At 42.2% G+C, this 24632-nt stretch overlaps 1 protein-coding gene across 13 annotated transcripts in view; it reads left to right on the top strand.

Annotated features, from left to right (window-relative positions):
• ARID1B (AT-rich interaction domain 1B) overlaps positions 1-24632 on the top strand; it is a 336807-nt gene that overhangs the window by 215349 nt on the left and 96826 nt on the right. For all 13 annotated transcript variants that reach the window (XM_075087867.1, XM_075087874.1, XM_075087870.1 and 10 more), the window contains one exon: positions 19621-19864. In XM_075087867.1, coding sequence (XP_074943968.1) covers positions 19621-19864 — 244 coding nt within the window. The remainder of the gene's footprint in view (positions 1-19620; positions 19865-24632) is intronic.

Raw genomic sequence — 24632 nt, 5'->3', positions numbered from 1 at the left:
TACTCTGCCACTTCACATCAGCTTCTGTCCTTTCCAAGTGAATTAGTTCTTTGGGCAGCACGTTAAGAGGAAGTGTATTGTTCTTGGCAGGGCACTTGAATTTCTAATTACCAGATTCCTGCCTTAATTGCAATTACCTGGACACCCAGGCAGGGTGAACTTTTGGAAAAGAATGTAATTAGTGCAGAAGAAACCTCGCTGCCAAGTGCTTGTCTGGATATCTACACTAAACAGAACCTTGATAAGTTCACATCTCTACAGACAAGCTATCAATCCATTGAGATGCTGCCCAAACGTGCAAGTCTGTTGCGATGTGTATGATTATTGCATGGCCTTAGACCCGGTGTGAAGTTAAGACAACTGTTGGCTTTTCTGTTCCCACCTGAATTTAGGGGGAAGGAGGGACTGCTATGAGAGAAACGTCTTCATTTTTGTAGGTGCTCACCAATAAGGAGCTCACCAGGTGCAGAATCTGTTTAAATAAATGGCAATAGTAGATTGCGGTCTGTGTGAGATAGATGAGGTGCACCCAGAGTAATTTAATTCAAGTAAAAATAAACAAATTAGGCCATTTCTTTCCAATAATGTTTGTAGTGAGCCACGCTTTGCATACAACTACAAAAGCAAAATGTTGCCAGCCCAGAAGAAATCAAGCAAAACCACACTTCTGAGTAGAGGTGGAGCCATAGTAAGGGTAGTTGTGAATACAGGTTGTAGCATATCCTGATTATAAGCTGAAATCACTTGGCTTAAGGGCCTCAGGAAAGGTTTGCTGCATCAGGCTTTTATTGTCAGCTCCCCTGTGTTGACTCACAGGGGAGTTAAATGTAATTGATGAAAAATAAGGGAAAATAAATTAAAGAATTACTACTTTAAAAAAAAAAATACTGCAAACTGCCTTTCTGTAATTGCAACCTTTTAGTAATTCACCTTTCAAATAATGTTGCTGGTGAGGAAACTGAAAAACTTCTGTGCTAAAACACTTTTTGTACTGCAGCTTGAGTGCTATGGAGGACTTTGTTTCTTTCATTGATCCTTTTTAATTAAAAAAAAAAAAAAAAAGCTAAAAAACAAAACCAAACCAAACCCAAAACACAGAAACATTGATGGATTGATCCCTATGAGGTCAGGGATGGACAGACTTTCTCTCCATGGTGGTAGCCGGTTGTAGCGTACCGGCGTTACTTACTGATCGACTGAAAATAAGAGAAGATCTCAGATAAGTGCCTTCTGTTTGTGTAGAGAGAGTTATAATACTGCCTTGTTCTTTCAAAAAGGCAGTTAAGAGCACTTCAAATGAACTGCTCAAATTCTAGGCTTCAGGAGCTCACATAATGGTGAAGGGGTTGTGGTGGGAAGGGAGGTGGTGGTGTAAAATCCTTCCAGTTGCTTTGAAACAACACAGGGGTAGAGGAGATGAAGAAGGTGGGCTGATGAAGCCCTGGTGAATAGTTAACTGGTTTAAATTCAATTACTGGCGTGTTCAAGTTGTTAACAAGTACATCAATGCGGTTTTTATTAGCAAAAGTTTTCCTGTCGTATATAGTGCAGTTGGCAGCAAGAACTTACTCTCAGCCAGCCTGATCTCATAGACTAACCCTGTTCAGTCAGATCCCAGGGGTTGTTACCCATCCCTCGCTTTTGCCCAAATAGAAGTGAGAATACTAAAGGCTTCTGGAGGTAATTCACGAGATTCAAGGTCAGCAAGCTTGGTGGGCTCAATACTGGGGATTTTACGTAGCTGTTAAATTTTGACTTTGTCAAGAAAAGGCGCTTTAAAATTTTCAGCTATTGCAATGTTTTCATTATTTTTTTTCCTTTCTGCTCCCTGTTTAAATTTGGCTGTTCTCAGTCGTATCAATCACACTATTTTTCCCCCCCCAGACGTATTGTTGGAGAAAGGAAAGTCACATTAGAGAAGTTTTAGGGTTTTTTTCTTTCTCTCTGTTTTATCTAGACCCATCGGTTTATATGCCTCCTGTGCTGGAAAATAATACACAAATATTAGTATTGGCCAGAATATTGTAGGGAGAGAGTGAGTGATACTTGTGTACACAGGCAGACAAAAGTTTCAAAGACAAGGTGTGATTTTCAGGTGCTAATGTTGAAACCCTATGAAGCAGTCCCTTCGTTTCAGGCTTCTTGACTCTTGGAAAACTAGAATACTTTTAGGATCTCAGTCACTATTAGTTTTGTAACACGTTGGCAAGAGGCATGATAACAAACATATTTTGAACATTGGACAGGCAGTTTTTCCCTGTCCTTTGAAAATGGATAGGGAAGGGAAACCAAGATGTATTAAAAGTCTAACATAAAAAGAAGATAATTTGTCACTGTAGGTTTCTTCCATGTTTTAATTTTGATGGTCTTACAACCATAGCACTGAAAGAGTTGCATGTGTGGATATAGCTGCCCTCCCTAGTTGTTAAAAACTACTGTGAATACACTAGATGAGAGCTCAGTGACTACTAGCCACGGCCCAGGCTTCTAAAGACTAGTATCAGTCGAGTTATTAACCTGGCCTCATCTGATCGCTTTACACAGGAAAGCAGAGACCTTCTTAAGACTTATTTTTAGCATTCTCATAATTTTTTAATTTGCATGTTCGCTGGTAATAAGGGGCATAATTTTTTTTTCCTCTCCATCTTTCACTAGGGACAAGCACAAGGTGTCTTTTCTCCTGTGTTCATATTTTTATACCCTTACTGCATCTCCTTCTGCACTATTAAATATACTTTCTCGTCCCTTTCTTTCCAAAAAAGCACATAGTGCATTTCAGTGTTGAAGAAGACTGGGAAAAAGAGGAAATTAGCAGCTACTTTAATATATGTGTGGCAATGGGTGGGTGGGAAAAGCAGTACTTGTAACTGGTAATTTTGCTGTTCCCTGTACAGGTAAATTAAGGCACAGATTCCAAAAAGTGAAAGTGGATCTGGATAATCTTTTACTTCTTAGTTACAGCAGGTCTTAATGTTGCTGGTTAGAGTCATGGTGCATATAATATTGAAGTACTAAAATGTACCAAAAGCTTGCCTGCAATCAAATAGTGAATCCCTTCAACTTCCCAGTTGCTCAGAGTGAGTGAAAGGCCATCTCTTCTGAGGATGAATGGGGGACTCTGTCCTGGGATGATTGCTGCTTCTGCACCTAGGCTAGAGTACATCTCCTAACATATGTATCTGTGTGCCGCTAAAGTGAACAGAGTAGGCATTATGATTTGCACTTTGCTTCCTTTTGTTTTGAATTCAAAGGCCATCCCTAATTGATGGAGGTTTCCTTTACGATGCACTTATTTTCAAATCCATCACACAGTGCTTGTGCTGCCCCTTGCCTTCGTGGATGTGCTGGTCTTTGACCCAGAACTGGTAAATGAACCCTGCAGGGAAATCATTAGAGAATTGGAGCGGTTGCGGTGGAGGGACCAAGGGTCAAACCATTACCTCCCCATAGGACCGTCGACTTAAATTGGACTTCTTGCTTTTCGGAAGCAGGTCAAGTGTCAGGGACGGCTGAAGTGGTCAGGTACAAACCGATACAGATCATGGACACAGTTCGGGGTTTTTAGCTTAAAAAATTAAGGCTAGGCTGGATGGATTTAGTCTAATGATGCCTTCTCTGTTTCTCTTCTCTTTTCTCCCTTTAAAAAGCAAAATTAAAATCCTGATAAGTCAACAGGAGCCAACACTCTGACATTAACGTGCTCTTTGTGATCTTTTGGCACATTCATAATCTTTTAGACTAGTTGGTTCAACCTTTTTAGTCTTTCCTTGCAGTTTCCTTTGATTGAAAAATAACAAATGATATTTTGTAACAAGAAAATACCTCCATAATTCTTATGAGAAATAGATCTCCTGCTCCTTTTTTCCCTTCCTCAACTGTTCTTTGCATAATTTTTTCACACTCTTAAAAAATGTAAAATGACCTTTTTCAGACTGTGCAAAATAAATATTTCCTGCTCCTGGAGGAAAAACTCCACAGTAGTGCGTCTATGGCAATGAAATATACTGCTGAATATAAGAAGGCATTTAATGATTTAATTTAGAAATCTGAAACCCTTGAAACATTTTTATAGTGTTCTATATAATTCCAAGTGTGTAACTATGTAAAATAAGTTTGATATCAAAAATGCCAAAAAGCCATGGGTGTCATTCTATTGAAATATGACTGCAAACACTGAAGAATAAAACAGATTGTACTAAAAAAAGAAGAAAACAAAAGATGAGCCTGTGAAACCTGCGTTTCTTTTCACTGCAACTTCAAAATGCTGCAGAGACACCTTAAAAATGTCCTTCTTGGCTCTGTCCACTGCCATGTGTAGCACACAGGACTTAGTAGGTATACGTCACTTTCTGACTTGTGTAAGGAATTCCCCCCTTCTCAAATAATTAATGAGACACAAGAATTAACACAAATGCATGTTTGAGTGAGTGGGCTGAAACCTTGCTCTTCTTTTGAAATCAATGGCAGAGGAGTGTTTTTACAGAAGTAAATGTGTTTTGATTAGGGAAGATAAATTGCAATGTGTTATAAGTAAATTTTTTTAAATATCAATATGAAAAAATTGAGGAAAAAACATGTAAGTACTACTTTGACTGGGGATTCTGCTCTCAGAAATACCCATATTTGAGGTCCGCAAGTCAAGAACACATGGAGATCTCCGAAGTTGATGTGAAAGTATTCACCCTGTCCAGCTGCAGAGGGACATATCACATGAGGAGAACTGGGCCAGATCTCAGGTGACCTACATCACAGCTTGTGATTCACAAAGTGAGATGTCTTCCCAGTTCGGTTCTCTTACATCTTACTCTGTGGGTTAGGAGGAACAAAAATGTTAAGTTTCATGCGTTTATGCTTTAATATAGTTTATTATGAGGTCTGCCCCACACTCTAGTTCACACATTTGTTTTCTGGAGGGTTCTTGTAATTATGATGATTTATCAGTAAGAAGGGAAGGAGAAAATTTGAGTAAGAGGGAGACTGTATTTTATCAGACAAAAATGCCCTTTATGCAGGGTGTCCGGCAGGTTTGTATGCTGCCTGCAGCGGGGGCAACGTCTTTTGAGGCTGCTCAGCCCTGAGCACACTGGCAGTGGAGAGCAGATAACCTGCTTGTTAGCTGATGAGGCTCTTGGGCCCCGCTACCCTGAGCGTGCTCCCCGCTGCCGGCAGCGCTGTGGGTCTCTGCCCCACAGCTGGAAAGGCAGGTGTGTGGCAGCAGGTTGGCAGGGCTGGCAAAGGAGCTGCCTGCCGAGATGGTGCCAGTGCAGAGCTGGAGGCCCAAAGCAAGATGGTGGGGACTCGGGGAAACTCGGCACAGGAAGGAGGCTAGGAATAGAGAAGCATCTCTGTTTCCGTGCTTGCAGAGGTTATTACAGCCTGTCCCATGCCCTGTGGCACCTTGCCTACTGATCGAGGGAGACTGAGGAACTGACCAGCTGGAAACTCTCATCCTTTACTCCAGCTCCTTCCACTTCCAGCAGCTCTTTCAGGTAGGCTGGAGCCAAGAAGCACACCGCTGCTGGTGTGCAGAAGGAAAGCGGCTTCCCTGGCATCTTCGGTGTCGTGTCTGGTAGAAGCCAGCTTAATAGGGCCAGCAATTTGGAAAACGGCTCTATGTGTACCAGCTGGTGGAAGGGAGAGGCTGCTGTCCTCGGTCGGGGTGGGCTGGGTCGGGAAGGCGTGTGCAGCACGGCTGGTGGCCCCCTGCCCGAGGTACAAACCCTGCCTGAGCATGGAGGCGGAAGGGAGCGGGCTGGCAGCCACTAAAATTTAAACAGGGAGATTTTTCATTCACAGGGGCTCTTCCAACAACTCCTGATGTTGATAATGATGAACGGTGTGTAATGAAGGGCTGCGCAGCTGAGAGAAACAGTTCTTTGAACATGGCTTTTCTGCTGTAGCACATCAGGACTAACAACCTGACTTCCTTTGATAGCAGGTGATGGGATAGGAAGCAAACTGGAAGGAAAATTGTTTTCCTGAGCTTCTCACAGAAATCATACAAGGCACCAGGGCCTTTGCTTGTCAGTCATGCAGTTTGCTTTAGAAGGTGAGAATTCGAGATAGCATGGATTTTAGTCACAATAACATTGGTCAAATTTTAGTCCCCTAGAAAGAAGACATGACCGTTTAACAAAGCAGTGCATTAGTGTTCAGTACAGTTCACAGGAGGGGGCAGTGTTTTGGGGTTTTTTGGCAGGTGCGTAATTACGTTCTCTACCACCTCTCTCGTGTGGGAAGGGATGGTGACTGAGCAGCGTCCTTCCTCCTGCCAGGCATCCCCTGGTATCCCCTGTGCAACATAAGGCCTGTTCATTTACTTACTTTTAATTTAATGGTGGTGTTTCCAAGGTCGTGAACCTTTGAGCTTGCATCAACGCCTTTACATTTTTTTTTATTCCAGAATAATAAATAGGAAATAAAAATATTCTAGAGATAGCATTGCTGATCTCTAATTTCCCCTAATATTCTGAAAAGCACTATATATGCAACTTGAAATCAGCATGTGCTACATTAGAGTGTTAATTTATTTAAACTGTGGCTAGTTTTACACACTTCTCACTCATGTATATAGGTATGAATATATGTAGTTAGGTAGGTTTTTGTATGGGAGAGGTGAGATGTTTTCACTTGGCTGTTTGTTAACTTCTGACAGGAGATAAGGACCAGCACTTGAGATCTTAAGAACTTTTCCTTCCCCCTTTTGCACGTTTGTACCCTTAGCATTACTGGTACTGCCCTCTCTCTGTTTCAAAATTCAGTAACAGAAGAAAGTTAACGCTAAATGTCATTTTATAATTGCAGTAATGATCACACAGCTGTGCTTTCCTAGTTGTATAATGCATGTCAGGATCAGTTTTGGAGCTCAGCCTCATTTCCTGCCCAGATGTAATTCTGGTGACCATTATTACAGTAGGAAGGCTCTCCTCGGTCATTATGGCCACAGTCTGACGGAGGCCTGAATGGCGTGATGGAGGCCAGCATGGAAGGATGTTGCAGCTTTGGGTTAGCTGCACGTAAGCTTTTGGCCAGTGCAGGAAGCACGCGTGGATGCGTGTGGGCAGGGTGGCTGCAGGCAGCACGAGCAGCTCATGCACATGTGTCCCTGCGTGCGTAAAAAATATAATAAAAAATAACATAGGTGTGCCTTTCTTTCTTAAGAAATGTTGTCTTTATTTATGAGCATGTGAAATTCTGAGGAGGAGCACTTACACTTAAATGAACCTGTGAGCAGCCCATAGAAAAGCAAGTGCCTGCAGCGCTAATAATGAGAACTGACAAGGCGATCCTGCTGTGTTTATTTATGACCTTCTGCCTTTGTTAGCTCTTGTGAGAAATTCCTCTCTAACCATAACAATATTGCTGGAGCTTGGCACTGCGCTGAGGAATCCTACGGCGCCCCGAGGCCGCTCACTGGCACGGGTACAGCTCGCAACAGATTGGCACGGTTGTTGAAATTTTCATATGTTTTCCCCTTATTTATTTCTTTACTTAACTCGTAAGGCTGCTTGTTCCTTTGGTACGTTTGTTTGTTCTAACAAGCACCCTTCAGAAGTATTTTGGGACTTTGTGAAGATCCCAACTTACTGATTTGTTTTTTTTCCCTCGTTTTTGGTGGTCTGGCTAATGAATAGCTCAGAGGATGAAATGAGCTTCGGTTTGATAGTTCCGTCAGGTAAATCTTCTAAGAAGTTGTGAGATAGGGTTGTTGTTTTTTTTTTTAAAGACAGACAGCCGTGTACAAATGCTTGCCCTGTTTGTAGTCTTCAGCGTAGAAGATGGCAAATGGGGGACTGGGACAAATGCTCAGGCAACACTGCAGCAAACCAGCAATGACCTTACAAGCCACACAGCAAAACTTTCATGAGGTTAAGAACCATACTCTTCTTGAGCTATAGCTCTTACTAACCATGCCTTGACACAGATGGCTGTTTTCCCATCTTTCTATCACACGCATTCCCTAGAAGACCTGTTGGCCCTGTTCACTAAGCTGTGTTATGTAGAGGGAGAATCAGCAATAAGTAGGGCTGCACGTGAAGGTCTGGCAGGGCTGAAGTCTCTCTTTGCTTCATCTTGCAAGGTCCAGGATGCAGCCATTGACAAGTGCTGCAGTTCCTCAGGCTGCTACGTGTGACCTGGGGTTTCCATGGGGAAACAGCAGCAGCAGGAGAGGAGGGCAAAGGATCACTGCCTTAAAAAATCCTGGCAGAGCCTCTTTCAAAGCAGCTTCGAGCTGCAGCCCTGTTTTTCCACCTCTGTCACGTTACCTGACATGTTTTTTTGCACCATGTATGAACACACTCAAAATTCAGTGCATCTGGAATAGAGATCAGTGGGAAAACAAGTTATCTTTTATTCTATTTACAAATATTTCATACAGGTGTCTCCCAAATGCACTGTCTCTGTGGGCCATGGTACTGCAGCGGTGCTTGCTGGAGGGAGCCACAGCAGGGACAAAGCCTAGCAGGTTTGGGGGAAGGACAGTTGGCACCTCAGGTGAAGGGCTGGGTAAAACACCGTCGTACAAGAGGTCAGATGGGAGCACCCTGCTTGGTAAGGCTCCACCGAGTGTCCACCTGTTGTGGTCCATGGGGCAGCAGCCATATTTTTTGCTGATCACAGTTGCTGTACTCTGAACATCCTACCCATGCTTTCTTGGAATTTTTTCAGAGCATTTTTTTAACGTTACACTGAATTGGTAGTTCTGTGCTATACCAACCTCCTCCCTTCAAGCCAAGGAAAATTTTGGAGGAACAACCTACTGAAAGCTTTATCTAAAAGATCCTGGGACTCCCTGTCTTCTCTATGATAAGAAAAAGCTGCAACTTGGAAGCATGCTCAGGCACTAAAAAACTCACGAAAAGCTGGCTTTTGCAATTCACCATGGAAATCTTTCCATGATATATTAATTAAAGAGCAGTCGTAACTGATACATTGCTTTTTCCGTAGATTGCATCATCTACATGGTTTAATACTTCCGTAGTGATTCTTCCACATTTCTCCTCATTTGCTGAATTTCAAGAGTGCACCTAAAATTATGAAACTGTTGGATAAAGATTACTGTAATGCACTTAACGATCAGGACAACCATGTTGTTCTCTTAGCCTTGAGATACCTCTTCCCACTCCAAAAGCAAAGTTTGTAAGCATGCTTAGCAGTAGATGGGAGGATATTGGCCTTCCAGAATTTTTTCGTAAAGCTTAATTGAAGCACTACAAGTTATCCTTCCAACTGGGGTAATCAAGACATTATTTCAAAAGAAATCTGAAGCCAAGACACTTTTCTAGGATTTCAAAAGCCTTTTGAAATTTATATAGAGATTTCTGAAACATGAGTTCTACACAAGTCTGTTAAAGCCATATCATCTCAAAATATCGCGTTCCCTTGCCGCTCAATTATTTTGCACAATAGCGTGCCTAACCAGCACTGAATTACTGCGAGGAGATGTGAATTCCAGAACTTGGGGTGATGAGGGAGTCTGGTTCTAGCTGGCATTTGCGAGAAACGATCTGAAAGTTTATTTTTCTGCTTTATTACTGTCTTGAATTTCGTTTCCCAATCTTTTCCCAGGTTACTGGAAAATGAAGAGTGGGAGGGGCTGAGTGAACAGCTCTTGACATGTAATTGTTTGGTTTTGCTGCTGTGGTCCATAAACCTCAGAAAGGAGTAAGCAGTTTGTGTGCATGGCAAGGGGTGTGGAGCAAAGCAGAGTGAGAGCGATCACAGCCCCATTCAGTTGTGCTTTACTGGTTGTCAAACTATGCGCTGCTGGGGTCACGTTGGGTTCAGAAAAAGGAAAGAGAAAAAGGAAAGAGAAACAGAGAGGAGGAGGAGGAGAGGTTCTTGCGTGGTGCTGAGAGAATGAGTCTGGAGTGGCAAATTAAGTTGAATTTACTGCATTATGATGCTTATTTCTGCCTGATACCCCAATATAAGACTGCATATCAGTTTGTTCCACTTTTGTTAAATAAGACTTCATAAATTAATTTTGTTCTCTGAGGCAAGTCGCCTTATTCAGTTCCTTAAAAAGGAATCCTTTATAACATTTATCACTCTTTTTGGCATATACATTTTGCTGCTCCTTTCACCTTCTGATTCAAGAGGAAGAGATTGAAAGTTATTGGAGCATCTGTGTTTTTGAAGCTTAAGATGTGTCCGTGGCTTATTTACCATCTAATTGAATTGTGGTATTTGGTTACAGGGTGTTGTGGGAGAGAGAAGAAAGAGGCACAGTATGATGCATGCAGAAGCCCTAAGCTAATGAAAAACTATGTTTTTTAGATCTTTATTCCCACGGTAACCTGCTGGGATGTCCTTTTTATCAAACCATAACTCCACAAATGGTATTAATATGGGGGGGGGGGGGGGGGAACAAACAAAAAAAGCAAGTGCTGTAAATCAAGAGCTTTTAAACTTTGGGCATACAGGTGCATAGGTTCATCAGTTGTTTAGAGTCCTTTATCGTGGTCCACACATAGGTAGCCATGGGCTGTCAGAACAGCTCACTCGTTATCAACTTGCCTTTTTTACTGTGGGGTGAAAAGATCTGCTTTCAGTGGTTGGTGGGCGATTGATTGTTGGACCAACACTTTTCCTGTTCTCTCAACTGCAGTCTCCAAATCAGGTAGTATTGTAGGTCCAGGCTTTCTAACAGCACAGCTCATGCCTTGAGAATGCAATGTGGGGTAGTCTGAGAAGCACAGGTGGAAAGTTGTTAGCTTATCATCACAAAATAGGTGTGTTGTGACTCAGGGTATGTCTGTGGTAGTAAACAGTAAGGTACATTAAGCCGTGTGAGGTTGTGTGGTCATGTTTAAAGAGCTGCTTCTACGTGAGCTACCCTGCATAGACCTATTGAGAATCTCTGCACTCCAGTCACATGTGGGCGTGCTGCAGGATAGACGTGGTGTGAATTGTACCACATTTCATGTTACGGTATTTGAAGTGGTGTTTGCTCCTTTTGGCTTGAGCCACACCTGCAAAATCTCAGGGTTTTGAATATGTAGTCTCAAGATAGATGGTCTATGTCTGACTGCATGTGCTGCAAGTTTCCAGAAGTATGGTAGCCAGAGTAAATGGAGTAAAGGGAGTAAGCAATAATTTTTGGTGTGTATTACTGCTGTTCCTGCTAAAATTTTAGGTCTCTTTCAGATCTACTGACCCATATGTTATTTTGGTAATGTCTTGTTCTTTCTCATATGCTTTTGCTCAAATCCAGGTTTATCTGTCTTGTGATTCAGTACTCCTCTCCTTGCTTACTTGGTCTGATTTCTTTCTACATCAGCTGTGAAAGTAGAACAAGTAGGTAATGGGAGGGGGAATAGCAGGCGTGTGGTGTTTTCCTTGTGGCTTTGTGATGCTGGGTTCAACATGGCCAGAAGCACAGCTAGGAAAGCAGGCGAGCAGGGAGTTGCCCAGTGGCCATTCAAATCCTAAGCTTGCTGCAGAGAGGGAGGAGTATAGTGATCCCCAAAATAACAAGCTCCAGAGAGCTTGAATGGTTCTGGATCAGTGCATGTTTTCCTTCAGTCAGGTTCCTCTCTGTTTTATCCTGTCAGTTTAGTCTGTCTTCTCCCGGGGGAGGTAGCTGTAGGCTATGTGATCTAGAAAATGGTTATAATCCAAAGAGACGCAAAAGAAGGAAGTTGTTATGTCTCACCTCATGGTTCATTATATGGAAACACCTTGAGTTTAACAGAAGGGATTTAATGTCTGGGGATGATTACAGTTGGCACTGAGGAAACTATGGATGGGAAGTAGTATGAGTACAACTAACTTTCATTAGGCTGCTGTTATGCAAACGCAACTTTTCTTTCTCCTTCATAGGGGCAATTTGTTGTGGTTTTCATTGATTTAGTTGTTTTAAATGATGATTTATTGACGATAAATAGCTGATGCTGTAGATGCTGTAGCTACATGAGTTGTTGGCTGAGAATTTTTCTTTGCTACAATACTGGAAAAGCAAATGGCTCCTAAGAGTTCATGACTTTTAAATTTTTTTTCCCAGAAATTCTACATGCTAAGCATTCTGCTTCAGATATAAACAGTGAAGTTCATATCTTGAGAGCTGTTGTATTATTGTTTTTCTGTTCTGGAGATATACTGTTTATTTCCAATATAAAAAAAAGTATTGTTGTCAGACAAGCTGTGTGTCTTACCTGTTTACGGTCCTTGTTGGACATTGTCAATTTGCTTTGATAGCACAGGGGTCATTAGTGTTTATCGGTTCATACACAGGAGTCGATGTTTGTAAACTAGCGACTTTTTTTTATGCCATTAGAAGATTTCTTGATGCAGCTGGAGGCCTCAGGAGCCCCCTTCCCGTTAACTGTCAGGGAGCGGCAGACCCCATGATGAGTGGCACTCAGCACGGGCAGGGAGGTGTGTGGTTGTCTGGGCTTTCATCTGGTGCCTCCAAGCTATGGTGTCAGTTTTGAATTTCTAATTGCCCTAACTTGTTTTTGCTGTAAAGCTCTTGTCTAGACAAGCAAATAAGATCCCATCGTGAATCAGCGTAGGCACAGAAGTGTGACTATATCCATCTTAGCAACTCCTTCTCGTCCTGTGTCTGACAGATACTGGCATATCATGTTCTGCTCTTGGACACCTGTATCCACCGGTCAACAATTCTTATTTTTAGTTAAGGTTGTCTTACAAACACAGATACTTTGCTTGTTAAACAAACGTAGTAAGAAATGATTCTTTCTTGAAGTGAACTGGGAATTGAATGCTACAGCGAGATGCCATATTCAGCAGAACAAAATCGCATCCCTTGTTAGTGTGGCACTCCTGCCCAGGCAGCCGGGAAGGCCCGTTGCATCTCTTGACCCTTGCGGGCTGTGCTGTCGCAGTGGTGTTCGCTGTCGATGAAGGTGCAAGCCAGTGGGCATGTGTGCAAGGAGGCGTGCCTTCAGCCGCAGCCTCACCTGCGCAGTCTGCGTAGTCCTGACAGCTCAGGTCCTTAATCTGAGATCTGAGCCAGTGGCACGCTGCACCAACTCATCAGGTACGCTTTGGTGTTCATACTGCAGGACCAGGAGCTACCCAAAAAAGAAAAAGAAGGGGGGGCGGGGAGGAAGATACGACTATTTGTTTGGTTCTGACTTTGCAGCAAGTCCGCTTAAGATCCCTTATGTTTGGCAGATGAAACATACCATTAACTGTTTGGAGAAAAACCAAAATCAGTTAAAGTCAGGAGCAAAATTCATACCAGCTTAAGTGAGGCTGTTTAAAAAAACAAAAAAGCAAGCCTTCTTTGCTCTTTCCCCACTCTCAGCAAGTATTTATTTATTGGGACTAACACTTTTCCCAGAAACAGTGTTTTCTGTGCACTTTCAATTAGGGGGATTTTTTAAGACTGGGAATGAATTTCATATCCAAATTACGAGTGAGAACTGTCCAAAGCAGTAATTTTCTTAGCAATTATATAGTAAGTTGTGGCTTGAATCTGTTTTTCTAAGTTAGCTTTTTGTAGATAATTTCTTGAAGACTGATATAATTCCAGGATCCCATAGGTTGAAAAGGCAGTGGGCGGGGAACTGGCACCGCATTCTTCGCTTCCACTTTTTCTCAGTTGCTTGAGTGAGTATAGGGCTTTTGGGGAAAAGCCTTTGCATCCTTGGGGACTTCCCTGTATGACTTCTCAGAGAAAGTATTGGATGCTGATCAGAGACCTTCCAACACAGTTCAGTAACTCAGTTATTTTGGGAAGCATGTGAGGTCTGCAAAATGAAGGGAATGTATTTCCCCAGCAAGTGGTGCTTTGTCACTAAATTTAGTGTAAGACGGTAGTGCTTTTATCATACACTTAGAATTTCCTTCATCTAGAGTATCGCATGAATAGTTTACCACATAGAGGTTGAAGTTAAAAATTTGGTTGAAAACACTAAAACATCTAGTAAGTGGAATAAAGTAAGAATGACAGACAAGTGCTGTGAAAGTACTCCTACCCAAATATTGTCAAAGCTTGGGTTTGTCTTGCAAGTAAGTTTTTAGTATGAAACAAACCCTCTCCATACAGAATAGCATGTTCTGAGGTAGGGTTGTGCCCATCAATAAAAATTGAGCTTTTTCCTCAAGGAGATGTTTGAAATGAAAGTGATGTTCTCTACTTTTCCTTCTCCAAACCTTAAATTAACAAGATTGAGGGAATGAACCTTGTTCTCTGTCCTCAAATTAATTTCAGTAAGGGGTGTAAAAGGCACTTTGGCAAAAATGTAACGGCGGCCTGGCTGTCTCCTGTTAAGGAATAATTTTTTAAGGATGTGCATTAGGTATGTGTGTTTGGTGTGCTTAGTTAAGGGTTGCAGTGTAGCTGGTGTTGAAGGAAGATGCTCGTGTAGGGGATAGCAGCCTTTGAAAATGTAAGGATTTTCCTCGTGGTCCCCATCGTTGCTGTGCCCCATGTGTTTTTCTGGTTGCACAGGCGATGGGAGGCTGTTAGCTCGCTCGCTGCCTCGACAATGTGACCAGCAGGGCCTTTGGAAGACTTCTTGAAACATGCTATTATAGGCTGCTTTGTGATGAAAAGAGGTCTTACAAATATCTTGAAATTTAAACAGAGCTATTGTGGGTTTTCCTTTTGTGTGCGTATGTGTGTTTGTCAGCCAAATCATTTGTTCAAAGTTAATCTCAATTACAGAGCATATTGTTCATAATCCCCCATGGCTCCGAAACAATAGCAGAGTGTATGTCTGCTTGAATATGTATTTACATACTTACATGTAAAATATGTTTGTGTGTATATATAATTTTACTTCTAAAGTGGTGATTCATGTTAAGGAGATGGATATTTCATGCAGGATCCTGTCTTTTGAGCAGCACCATCCTCCATCCTAATAATACAGCGGGACGGCCTGAATGGAGTGAGCAGGGCTTTGATCCTACAGACAGTTGGTTGCTGCAGTTCCCTAGATGTAGCACTGGGGTTCACGCTAGCAAAATGGATGGTAGGGTAGGGTCCGGGGTTTTCAGCTTCGTGGAGACCGGGAGGTTTTGTGTGTCGTTAATTTTAATATCTACAGAATACCTCTGCTTCTCTTCTACTCCCTGAGAGTAAAGGAACCAGCAGGCAATAGTTGGGAAATTTAAACAAATGCCAGGTTTTATATGCTCCACATGATCCCTGCAAGAGAACCCCAAACTACAGTAACATGTCAGTGAATTTAGGGTGTAATTTAGCAGCGTAGGAGCTCAGTTAGCAAGGTGCTCCATGCTTTCCCTTTTTAATGATTTCAGAGAAGGTGCTCATCATTTTTCAGCTGCAGGTATTTAGCAAGGGATCCCTGTAGTAAAATCTTGGTTTATGTCTGCTGAGACACTCTTGAGCAAAACCAACTGTGTGAAGTGTTTGCAGTGTAAATTTTTGCTCTGTGGTGAATGCTCTAATCCTGTCACACTCTGTGTGTAAAATTGTGGTGGTATTATCGAGTCACTGTAGTCTCCTCTTTGCTGTTTATTGGATCTAGGTATATTCCTTGAGTAAGTTAGCATCATTATATTATATATGGGTGTTTGTATGGGTTTTTTTCTTGTGCTCTCTTTGTAGGTAACTTTGGGTTTCCTGGCTCTGTATAAGCAGTTTGCTTCCTTCTAGCCCTTGCTGGCCGCGTTGCAATGGTAAATTGGTGTGCTGTTTCAAGAGTGTCTCTCCTGTCAGTCTGATAAGATCATACCACCAGGAAGGCATAACATTATAATCCCAAGCACAATGTGATCCTGTTCATTTTAGCTCTTGTACTTGTCAGAGGGACAAGAATAAAGGTTGTGCATGGGTGGAAGGTGAGACTAGAAGTGAAGATAGTTGGAGAAAAAACGCTTTGCTAAAAGAGATAAATCCTGTGTAGGGACATTTCAGTTTGTAATCAAGGTATTATCTAGAAATGAACTTTGAAAGCTGGCTGGGATGTCCTGAATTATACAGGATGTAAAGCTGACATAGAGAATACAGAACTGTAATATGGATTTGTGATGGGGGAAAAAATTATTTTGTCCTTCATTTTTTTCTTAGATTTGGTGCCACGTTTGAAAATATAGTCATACCAGTACCATAGACAAGAATAACAATATTACTCCGCAAGAAACAGATCTACAAGAAGCAAGAGATTTCTGGTAATTCCAGACTTGCTACATTTTACTGGGAGAAACAAGCGCTTTGCAGAAAAAGCCTCTGAAAAGAGGCAAAATTTAAGGCATGCCTTAGGGTATGGGGACTTCAGCCCCTTAAAAGAATCCCAGCAATTACCTAACCTGCCAACTTTCCAACAAGATAAATGGAAGCACTGTAGCTTGAAGGTGCCTTGGTTTGAATGAGATGCAGTAAGTAAGGTCTCTCTGTTCTTTACAGGCATCATAGATCTGATAGTACTTATAAAAGAAGAATAGAGTTGGTGCCCTGCTGACTAAATTGTCCTCTAGAGGAGTATTAGTTACAGAGCTTCTTTGTTAACTAGGCTGTATGCTTAAACCACTGTGAATTTCTCTTATTAGTAGGCTTTTTAATAGCTTTACATATGGATATGCTAAGTAAATGCAAGTATATCCATGTAATTTATGTATATAATGTGTACATGTACAGTATTTTATGTATAAATAAATGTTTGTGATGTGGAAATTGCACATGACTTCATTACTGTTCTTTTAAACCGAGGTAAAAGCAAGCATTAAAATACTGATAATAGGAGAACAGTAAGTCGACTTCTGCTCTTTCTGTCCAGGTGCTTCACATAAAGTCTTTCTTCTCCTTCTCTTTAATTTCCCAATTAGCTTTTGTGGATAACAGAGGTGTTTCTAAAACCTTTGTATGCTGGAAGTTTCCCAGTTGCTCACTTACTCAGGCTTTCTACTTTAGAAGACTAGGTAAGGCCACAAAGTGTAGGTTAACAAAAAAATACAAAGTAATGATCTGCAAACCACCCTGCACAGAACAGCTGATATTTCTTATTTTAGTCTGCTGTAACGCAAGGTAAAGGTGTAGGTTGTGGAGCACAGCCCAGGCGTCTAGATAGGCAACAGCCTTTCGGGTCATCCTGAGAGCAACCTCATTATCAGCTTTCTTGATGGCTCTGACGAATGAATGCTACCGTTGTGTCCCCAGCAGATGAGTTGATTGCGAATTTCCCAGGCCCAGGGAGGAAGTCCCTAGTGCTTACGCTGAGCGAGCGTGGGGAGCACAAGGCATTACGGGTGTGCTGAGCCCGCCTGGCTGCTGCCTTCTGCGTGTACCGGGGGAGGGTGGTGTGGCTTCGCTCTTTAAATAGACCGGCATCATGCAAGCTTTCCTCTTTCTTTTCCGCTTCTGCGAAGGAGTTGCATCAGGTTGGTGAGGAAATCGCTGAAGGGCAGGCGCTTGAGGAAATGCCTGGGACTCTCAGTCACTCCACCCCCACAGGAGGCTGGAGAAGTCAGATGCGACCTGGTGGGAAAAGTGAACTTCATTCCTATCCCCAACTTTTCCCCACGTGCACGCTCGGCAAGCCGGGAAGATGCTGTAGGAAGCGGTCAGGTTTTGCCTTGGTCTCTGAACAACAGATAATTTCATCACGGATAGCGCTAGCTGCTTCATGGCTTTTTGTGATTTTGGCATGTTTGTTTTTTCAAGTATTCCATGGCTTGCCAAAACAAATTGAAGCTTTAATCCACACACCCTTTTAAAACCTTTGTTATTCTAAATGTAAAACCCTGTGTTTTCTGTATCTTCTATCAGTTGGGTGCCTATCTGGTTTTTTATGCAGAATTCATATTCCTTTAGAATGGCCTCTATTCTGCTACATTTGGTTTTCAGGGGTTCACTATATGCCGTTCAGCAGCATTTGTTTTATCAGCACTTCCCGCAGCATTTGTTACACATCACAACAGCAGTGATTTGATTCCGTTTAGAAGAATACCATATTATGAATAGAAAAGCAGTAATTGCTTACCTGTTTGCCAAATACATTCTACTGTGAAGAATCTCTAGCGTTGCTCTATACAGTATCAAATGGTGTTATTTCTTGTTTACATTTTCTACAGTTAATAGTTTAGAAAAAGAAACAATAGAAATAGTTTATTGCTCGTGTCACAATTAAATTTGCATTTGTAGGGATTTGGAAGTCTGTTCTTGAGTGAATGCAGAGTCCACACATAGATTGATGTTTCAAACTTAATCTTTGCTTTTCATATGCGTAAAATACACGTACAGTATTGTGCTGGTCAGAAAAAACAAAACTAACCTGTGGTGAAGTATTTGTGGAAGTTCATTGGAAATAGGGTCTGCGAAGTGTCCTGCAGAGAGCTACGCTGGGTGGGGTTGTATTTACTACCTTTATGCACAAGGAGGAATAACATGTAGCATTCTAGGTGGCTTCTAGTGAACGTTATTGGTGTTTAAATTGTTAATCCTATTCTTGCCATGCCTTGGAAGACTGACTGTGTCTGTCTGTTAGGGGAGACTGGCTGTGAGCCTCCCTCCTAACGGAGGTTGTCAGCGTCGGGCAGGGCTCTTACTCCAAATACACCACTTTGCATTTCATCCAAGTTCTGTAACTTGTTTGTTATGAAAATTAGGCAGCAGTAAGGCTTTGCTTCCTGAGCTCTTTGCTCAGGCAGAGCCCAATTCTTTTTGTGCTACTTGGATGGCCGGTCCTGTTGTCTTCAGTGCAACCACTTCCATGAGCCAGACAAGTGACGTCAGTATGAGCCAAAGTAACACACACTGCCGTCCCAGTTACTGGAAGCCTCAGAGGTCATTTAATGGCCTGTTTTATGTGTGAGGTAGCTCTCTGTCTCTTGTTTGTGCCTTAATTCGCTAATAGGAATAATAATGTGCTCCTTAACTTGTGCCTTGCCGATAGTCATGGAAGCACAGCTACGTTTGTGCTTTTCAGTTTGTATGAGATTCTTCTGTGGTGCTTAGGAATTAACATTTTTCCTGGTAGTTAAATTTCGCATTGAAAATGCAGCAGTTACGAACTGAAATGGAACAACTGTTTAGCAGTGTATTCAAATGAAATTGAAAAGCAACTGAGAGTTGTATGCTGGTATTTGATGGAAATAGAGAAACAGCCTTCCTTGCTCCTACATGGCCAGCAGGTCCTGTGCTGCTGCTGAGGGCAGGGCCTCTTCTTGTGTCTCTTCTGCAAGGTGAAGGAGCTGCATGCAAGTGTTGGAAGGGCTGCAGATTTTACACCCTTCTTCTCTCATTTTGGTGATGGTTTAAAGAGCAAAGTGTGTAAGCTGTGATTGTAATAGTAGCAAACCCCAAAATGAAATACTGTGTGAAAGTGAAACTGATGTATCATTTTCATTAGTTTTAGTATGCTCAGGCAGAATTTGTGGGATTAATTTTGAAAGCTTAATCCAGATGGAAAAGGTTAAATTCAATGTTGAGTGAATTTGGTTCCAATTCATTTGTTGCCCTTGCTTGTTCTTTTTCTCAAAAGAATTAGAGATTAAGTGGAGAACTGTACATACTATCCTCGTTTTCTGTCATCATTTAACTACATGAACCAACATCAAAGACGACCTCTCAGTTATCTGCTGCAATAAGTAAACAAATGGACCTGGTCGCCATGCCAGCTCTTAAGCCTGTGGCCTGAGTATTAGTTCGTATGACTACTTACGTTCTTTTTCCTTTTTCCTCAGGATTTATCTGGATCCATTGACGACTTGCCGACTGGAACCGAAGCAACCCTGAGCTCAGCCGTTAGTGCGTCAGGCTCTACGAGCAGCCAAGGGGAGCAGAGCAACCCTGCGCAGTCTCCGTTCTCCCCTCATGCTTCTCCACATCTCTCTGGCATCCCCGGGGGCCCATCGCCTTCCCCTGTAGGCTCTCCTGTTGGAAGCAACCAGTCAAGATCTGGTCCCATTTCTCCAGCAAGTATTCCAGGTAAGTTTGTTCCAACAAACAGAATTAAACCAACAGACAGGTTTGTTAAAGACATGAACAAACACTCCGGTATTCCAAATTGATGTATTTTCTGAGAATCCTGCATTTTCAGGTCCTTTTTCTGCAAAAAATGCGTACTTAAAGCAGGGGTAAATTCCACCTAAATTTCAGCTGCCAAGCCCTCGGAGGGCTCAAAATTCTGAACTTGACTCCACATATGTGTTTGATAAATGTCTTCATCATCTACCAATGCGAATACTTGATGATAATTTTTGTATGTGGTTCGTGCGTCATCTGTCTGTCACATTTTTTTCTCTGTTACTTACAGGGCCCCTTTTTTTGTTTTTACTCTGTATTTTTGTTGGTTTGGCTCTTGGACTCGTATGGTGGTTTCAGACCCGCAGGATGATGCAGGGATTTTCCAACTCTGTGTTATGATAGTGTAATTTTGGACACGAGTACAGAATATTATATGAGATATTTCTTAATATTTGCAAAGGTCAAGAAGTTACTAGGAATCCAGCCCCACCAATAATAACTGGAACACCAGTGGCATGTTTGCCATTCGCTCGCTGTCTTGCACCACACAGAGTATGATACACCGTCGTACATTGAGAAATTTGTAGAAATCTGTTCAGATACCCAGAAGAGAAAAACAGGCATGCATTAATTCCAGTTCTTACCTTGTCCCCACCCATCTGGCACGCTACTTCCAGGGGGTCAGGCAGCAATGTGTATTTAGTATTTAAGATGTTTATTCTCTTTCTGATGCTCAAGTTTTTTATTATTTTCTGACATTTTGAATACTAGGGGAATTCCTGAGAGTAGGAGAGTACTGACTTTACTCTGGGGATAAATCAGTTTCTGACAAAACCATGAAAAAATCAGCATGGAGCTCAGTTAAAAGAAACAAGAGTAGTGATGCCATTTCATTAGATGTGCTGTAAACCAAATGCAGGTTAAAATTCAGTGAGTAGCGTGTGTTTTGGTATTCAGTACAAAGGTATCCGTATAAAATGTACGTTTGTAAAATGCACTGTTTGTATACAGAGGTTAAACTAGATATGCAAAGGGGAGTAAGCTCAGTGCACGCAGGAAAGTTGCATACTAAACGTGGCCCAAGTGTCTCAAGCCCTGACGCTGCATGTGTGCCCTGCAGTTATTTCTTCCCTCTCCAGCCGCTCTGACCGGCAGCACATGCTCAGGTGGGGCAGGAATAGTGGAGACAGTGACAGGACCAGAGTATTTGCATTATATGCAGTATGGTAGCTTTGTATTTGCAGCGTATTCCCCAGTACGTGGCACAGAAGCCTGTCCCCGTTGTTCAGTGAAGCCATAGTCCACCTAGCTGGAAAGGTTACATTTTCCCACAGTCAGATTCAGGCAGGTAAACGGATTGGCATTTTAGCAGCCCGATTGCTGAATAGGGAAAGAACGTTGTGATGTTGAAAATAGCTTTATTGTAGCCATGATAGGTAGAGATGGGAACAGGACAGTGTGTAGGGGAAAGTAGTAAATTTTATGAAACCAATTGATCCCTGTGGGGTAAAAACAAAAGGGGTGTGGGCCCAAAGGTCAGGGTCAGAGTTCCTTCATCACTTCAGTTGAGCCCAAAAGCTCATTTTTGTGACTGGCCTAGTGAAAAGTATTGCCGCTCATACAAACTGTGCCACCATTTTGCATGGTGGTTTTCTGGTCTGCTGCAGTAACACAAAAGCAACTCTTCCTCAGGAAGGATTTTTATGAATGGCGCTAAATCAAAGCTGCCCGCCGCTGTTTCCCCGGCGTGGGCGAGCTCCTGGTCTCTGCAGCTCTTTTGCTAAAGGTGAACTCCCAGGCGTGAGCTAATGCAGCGCTCTCCGGAGGGTGGCCAGGCAGCTGCGGTAGCGTTGCTGCCGCTGCTGCTGCTGCTGCTGCGTTTCTCAAGCTACAAAATGACATGAGCAAGGCTGCTATTTAAAACCCTGCGACTAGTGGGACGCTGCTGGGTGCTGGGGCTTTCGAGCCGTATGAATTAGACTGTGCTTTCACCTAAGTGTATTCCCACCATTGTGCTTCATTACTAGGACACTGGTAGCTTTTTTTCATCAGCCATATTCGCGAGACCCTGTGAAAAAGTAATACAGAGCTGGTTTGCATTTCTGTGGCTGTTCACAGCATTCAGGTTGTGGCCGTTTTTAAACATAGATTGTGTAGTACAGCGTCTCGCCTTTAATAATTTTGTTCGCTGCTATTTTCCTCTCTGTTCTCACCCTACCCTTGTTTGTTCTGACCTCATTCCTCTCCTATTACCTCCTGCGATGTTGTGCCACAGCTTCTCCATGTGACATAGATTGGCTCTTTCAATCATTCTCTCTCCAGCAAGTCATTGTAAAATGAGCAGCTGTTGTGTTGCTGATAGCTATGGCTAGGGAAAGCCAAAATGTTGCAGGGGGTTCTTGGTGGGAAGGCCATTAAAATAAAGGTGTCGTTTTCCCAGGGTTTACTGGAAGAGAAGCATCCTTTTCCCAATGCCTCCTTCCTTGCAACAAAATTGAAGACTAATTCAACATCAAAAGGGCAGACAAACAAATAACCCCCTATTAAACCTCCCAAACGGCTGATTCTCTTCTACTGCCTGTTTAAGCTGTGTCCCCACCCCACCACAAGCCTGCCCGCCCCGTGTTGCTTTCTGCCGCACGCCGCGAATTTCACGGGAATAGGCTGGCACAGGCAGCACTGACATTGGCACGTCCCTAGCTCAGTGGGCATTTCCTTCCTGTGCTCTCTGAAATACTGGACAGATATTTTGTGTGGTAAGCGGCACACACTTACACAGCCTTTGTTTCCATTCTCATTACTGGAATAGACCAGGGAGATTAACTCCTAAGAGCAGAAAAAGGAACTTTGATGGGTTTTGTTCAGAAATAGTTTTCCCTCAAAATGGTAACGCTTCTCATTCAGATGCACGTTCATTACAGGACTGAAATCCTGCTATTTTATGATTTTTAGGGATTCAAAATGGCATTCTGATTTCCTGTTAAGTAGATCGTTATTCTGCTTTGCCAGGAATCCTGATCTCTTTATTTTGTAGCCATCTTCATAATTAGGGTAGGTGTTCTTCCAAAGAATGAGATGTGATGCCCTGCACTGCTTTGGGTCTTGAACTGTGCCTGATTCAACCCTAAACCATTAGTGGAAGCTGACGCAGCACATCATCAAAATGCACTGCTGTTGCCAGAGGATTTAGTGGCTGTTAATTTCACTTTTCTCTCCTTTTTTTTTTCCTTTCCCTCCTGCTCCAACCATTCCAGTTTACTAACAAAGCAAAAATGTAAATAAGCTAAACTCCCCTTTCTCCCCCCAATCCCCAATTTTGATCTCAGTGGCCAAAGGCTTTTGTCAGCTTTTTCTCCCTTGCGGTGTAAGCAGCAAAAATTTTTAATATTAAGAGTTCTGTGGAAGATTGCTGATAGGCCAGGAATCCCTTAACCCATCATGGACAAGCAGATTTTGTACAAGTTAATAGAGTCTATTATTTTTAAACCTCTGCAGCAATTTTTATCTGTATAGAAGAGAGAGGTACACTGTACTAATAATGAATAGCAAATGCTGTCTTTACAAATACGTAAAAGTATTTTTTTCATATAGATCAGTATTTTGACTTGCATTTTTAATACATGTTACATTTACGTTCTGAACAAACAAGTTATTTTTGCTCTGTTAAGCATCAACTGCGCTGTTTTTATTACAATTGTATTGATGTCTCCTTTCACCAAGGAGCTTGAATTCAGCTGGAGTTATAATTTTCAAGAAGAAATCCATGTGTGGATATTCTCACTTAGGAACGTTGTTATTGCCGGTCATCTTAATTTATGCTAACCAGTGGTCAGCACCCTCCTCTGATGAAAAAGACTCCAAATTTTTAATTCTTATAATTATATGAGTCAATAGATGTGTTCCATTCAGTGACCAACTCTATTCTCTGCAAACTGGAGGTCTTTCCCTCCTGTGTTGATCAGCTAGCTAGCTGGAAATCCAGGACCCATTAGAATTACAGAATTATAGCTAGCATTCCAGGCAAAAAAGGAGCAAGAGAGCAGTGGGATGCCCAGAGAGCTGTAACAGGAAATCTTGCCTTGGTGCGCCTGTTAGTCAGTGTGTGGATAGACTAGAGTGACCAAAATGCTGAGAAAAGAAAAAAGTGAGCAATAGTCTGTCATAGTCCAAAAGGACGTTTTAATGCAAAGATCTGAATAGGAGTGATGCTTTCTTTCATGCCTTATAAAAGGAGAAGTCTAAGAGTTGAACTCCTTCCAGAAGTGGCTGCAGTAAAACAAGCCGATTGGACGGATCTTGTTTTAAGCACAAATTTGGAAAAATCATTTGTTCGGGATTGAGCTTTTCCACCACTACTGGTATGTTACATGACATAATTTCAAACATTATTTGAGGGAGAGAAGACTACCTTACGAAAGTGGATTTGTCGTACTATAGTTTTTGTTGAAGTTTTACAGATACTCTAAAATAATTGGAAAGCAAGAAAGGGGATTATATCCTTGTAAAATGGACATGACCCCCCTGTCTAGAAAGATTATTTTAACACATCTATCAATATTTCTCCCTTGGCTTCTCCGGAGGCAAAAATCTTGCAACAGCTTGTTGCAAGGAAGATGCATGCTGTTCATTGGCATCCGGACCAGAAAAAAAACAAAACACAAAATGCCATTGACGTAGCTATGTTCTTAATCACTGCTAGTGCACAAAACATCTATTCAGCAGTTTTGCA

Source organism: Phalacrocorax aristotelis, chromosome 3 (assembly GCF_949628215.1).
Source record: "Phalacrocorax aristotelis chromosome 3, bGulAri2.1, whole genome shotgun sequence".
Lineage (NCBI taxonomy): Eukaryota > Metazoa > Chordata > Aves > Suliformes > Phalacrocoracidae > Phalacrocorax > Phalacrocorax aristotelis.
The sequence above is the reverse complement of the archived record's forward strand: the minus strand, read 5'-3'. Positions and strand labels throughout refer to the sequence as shown.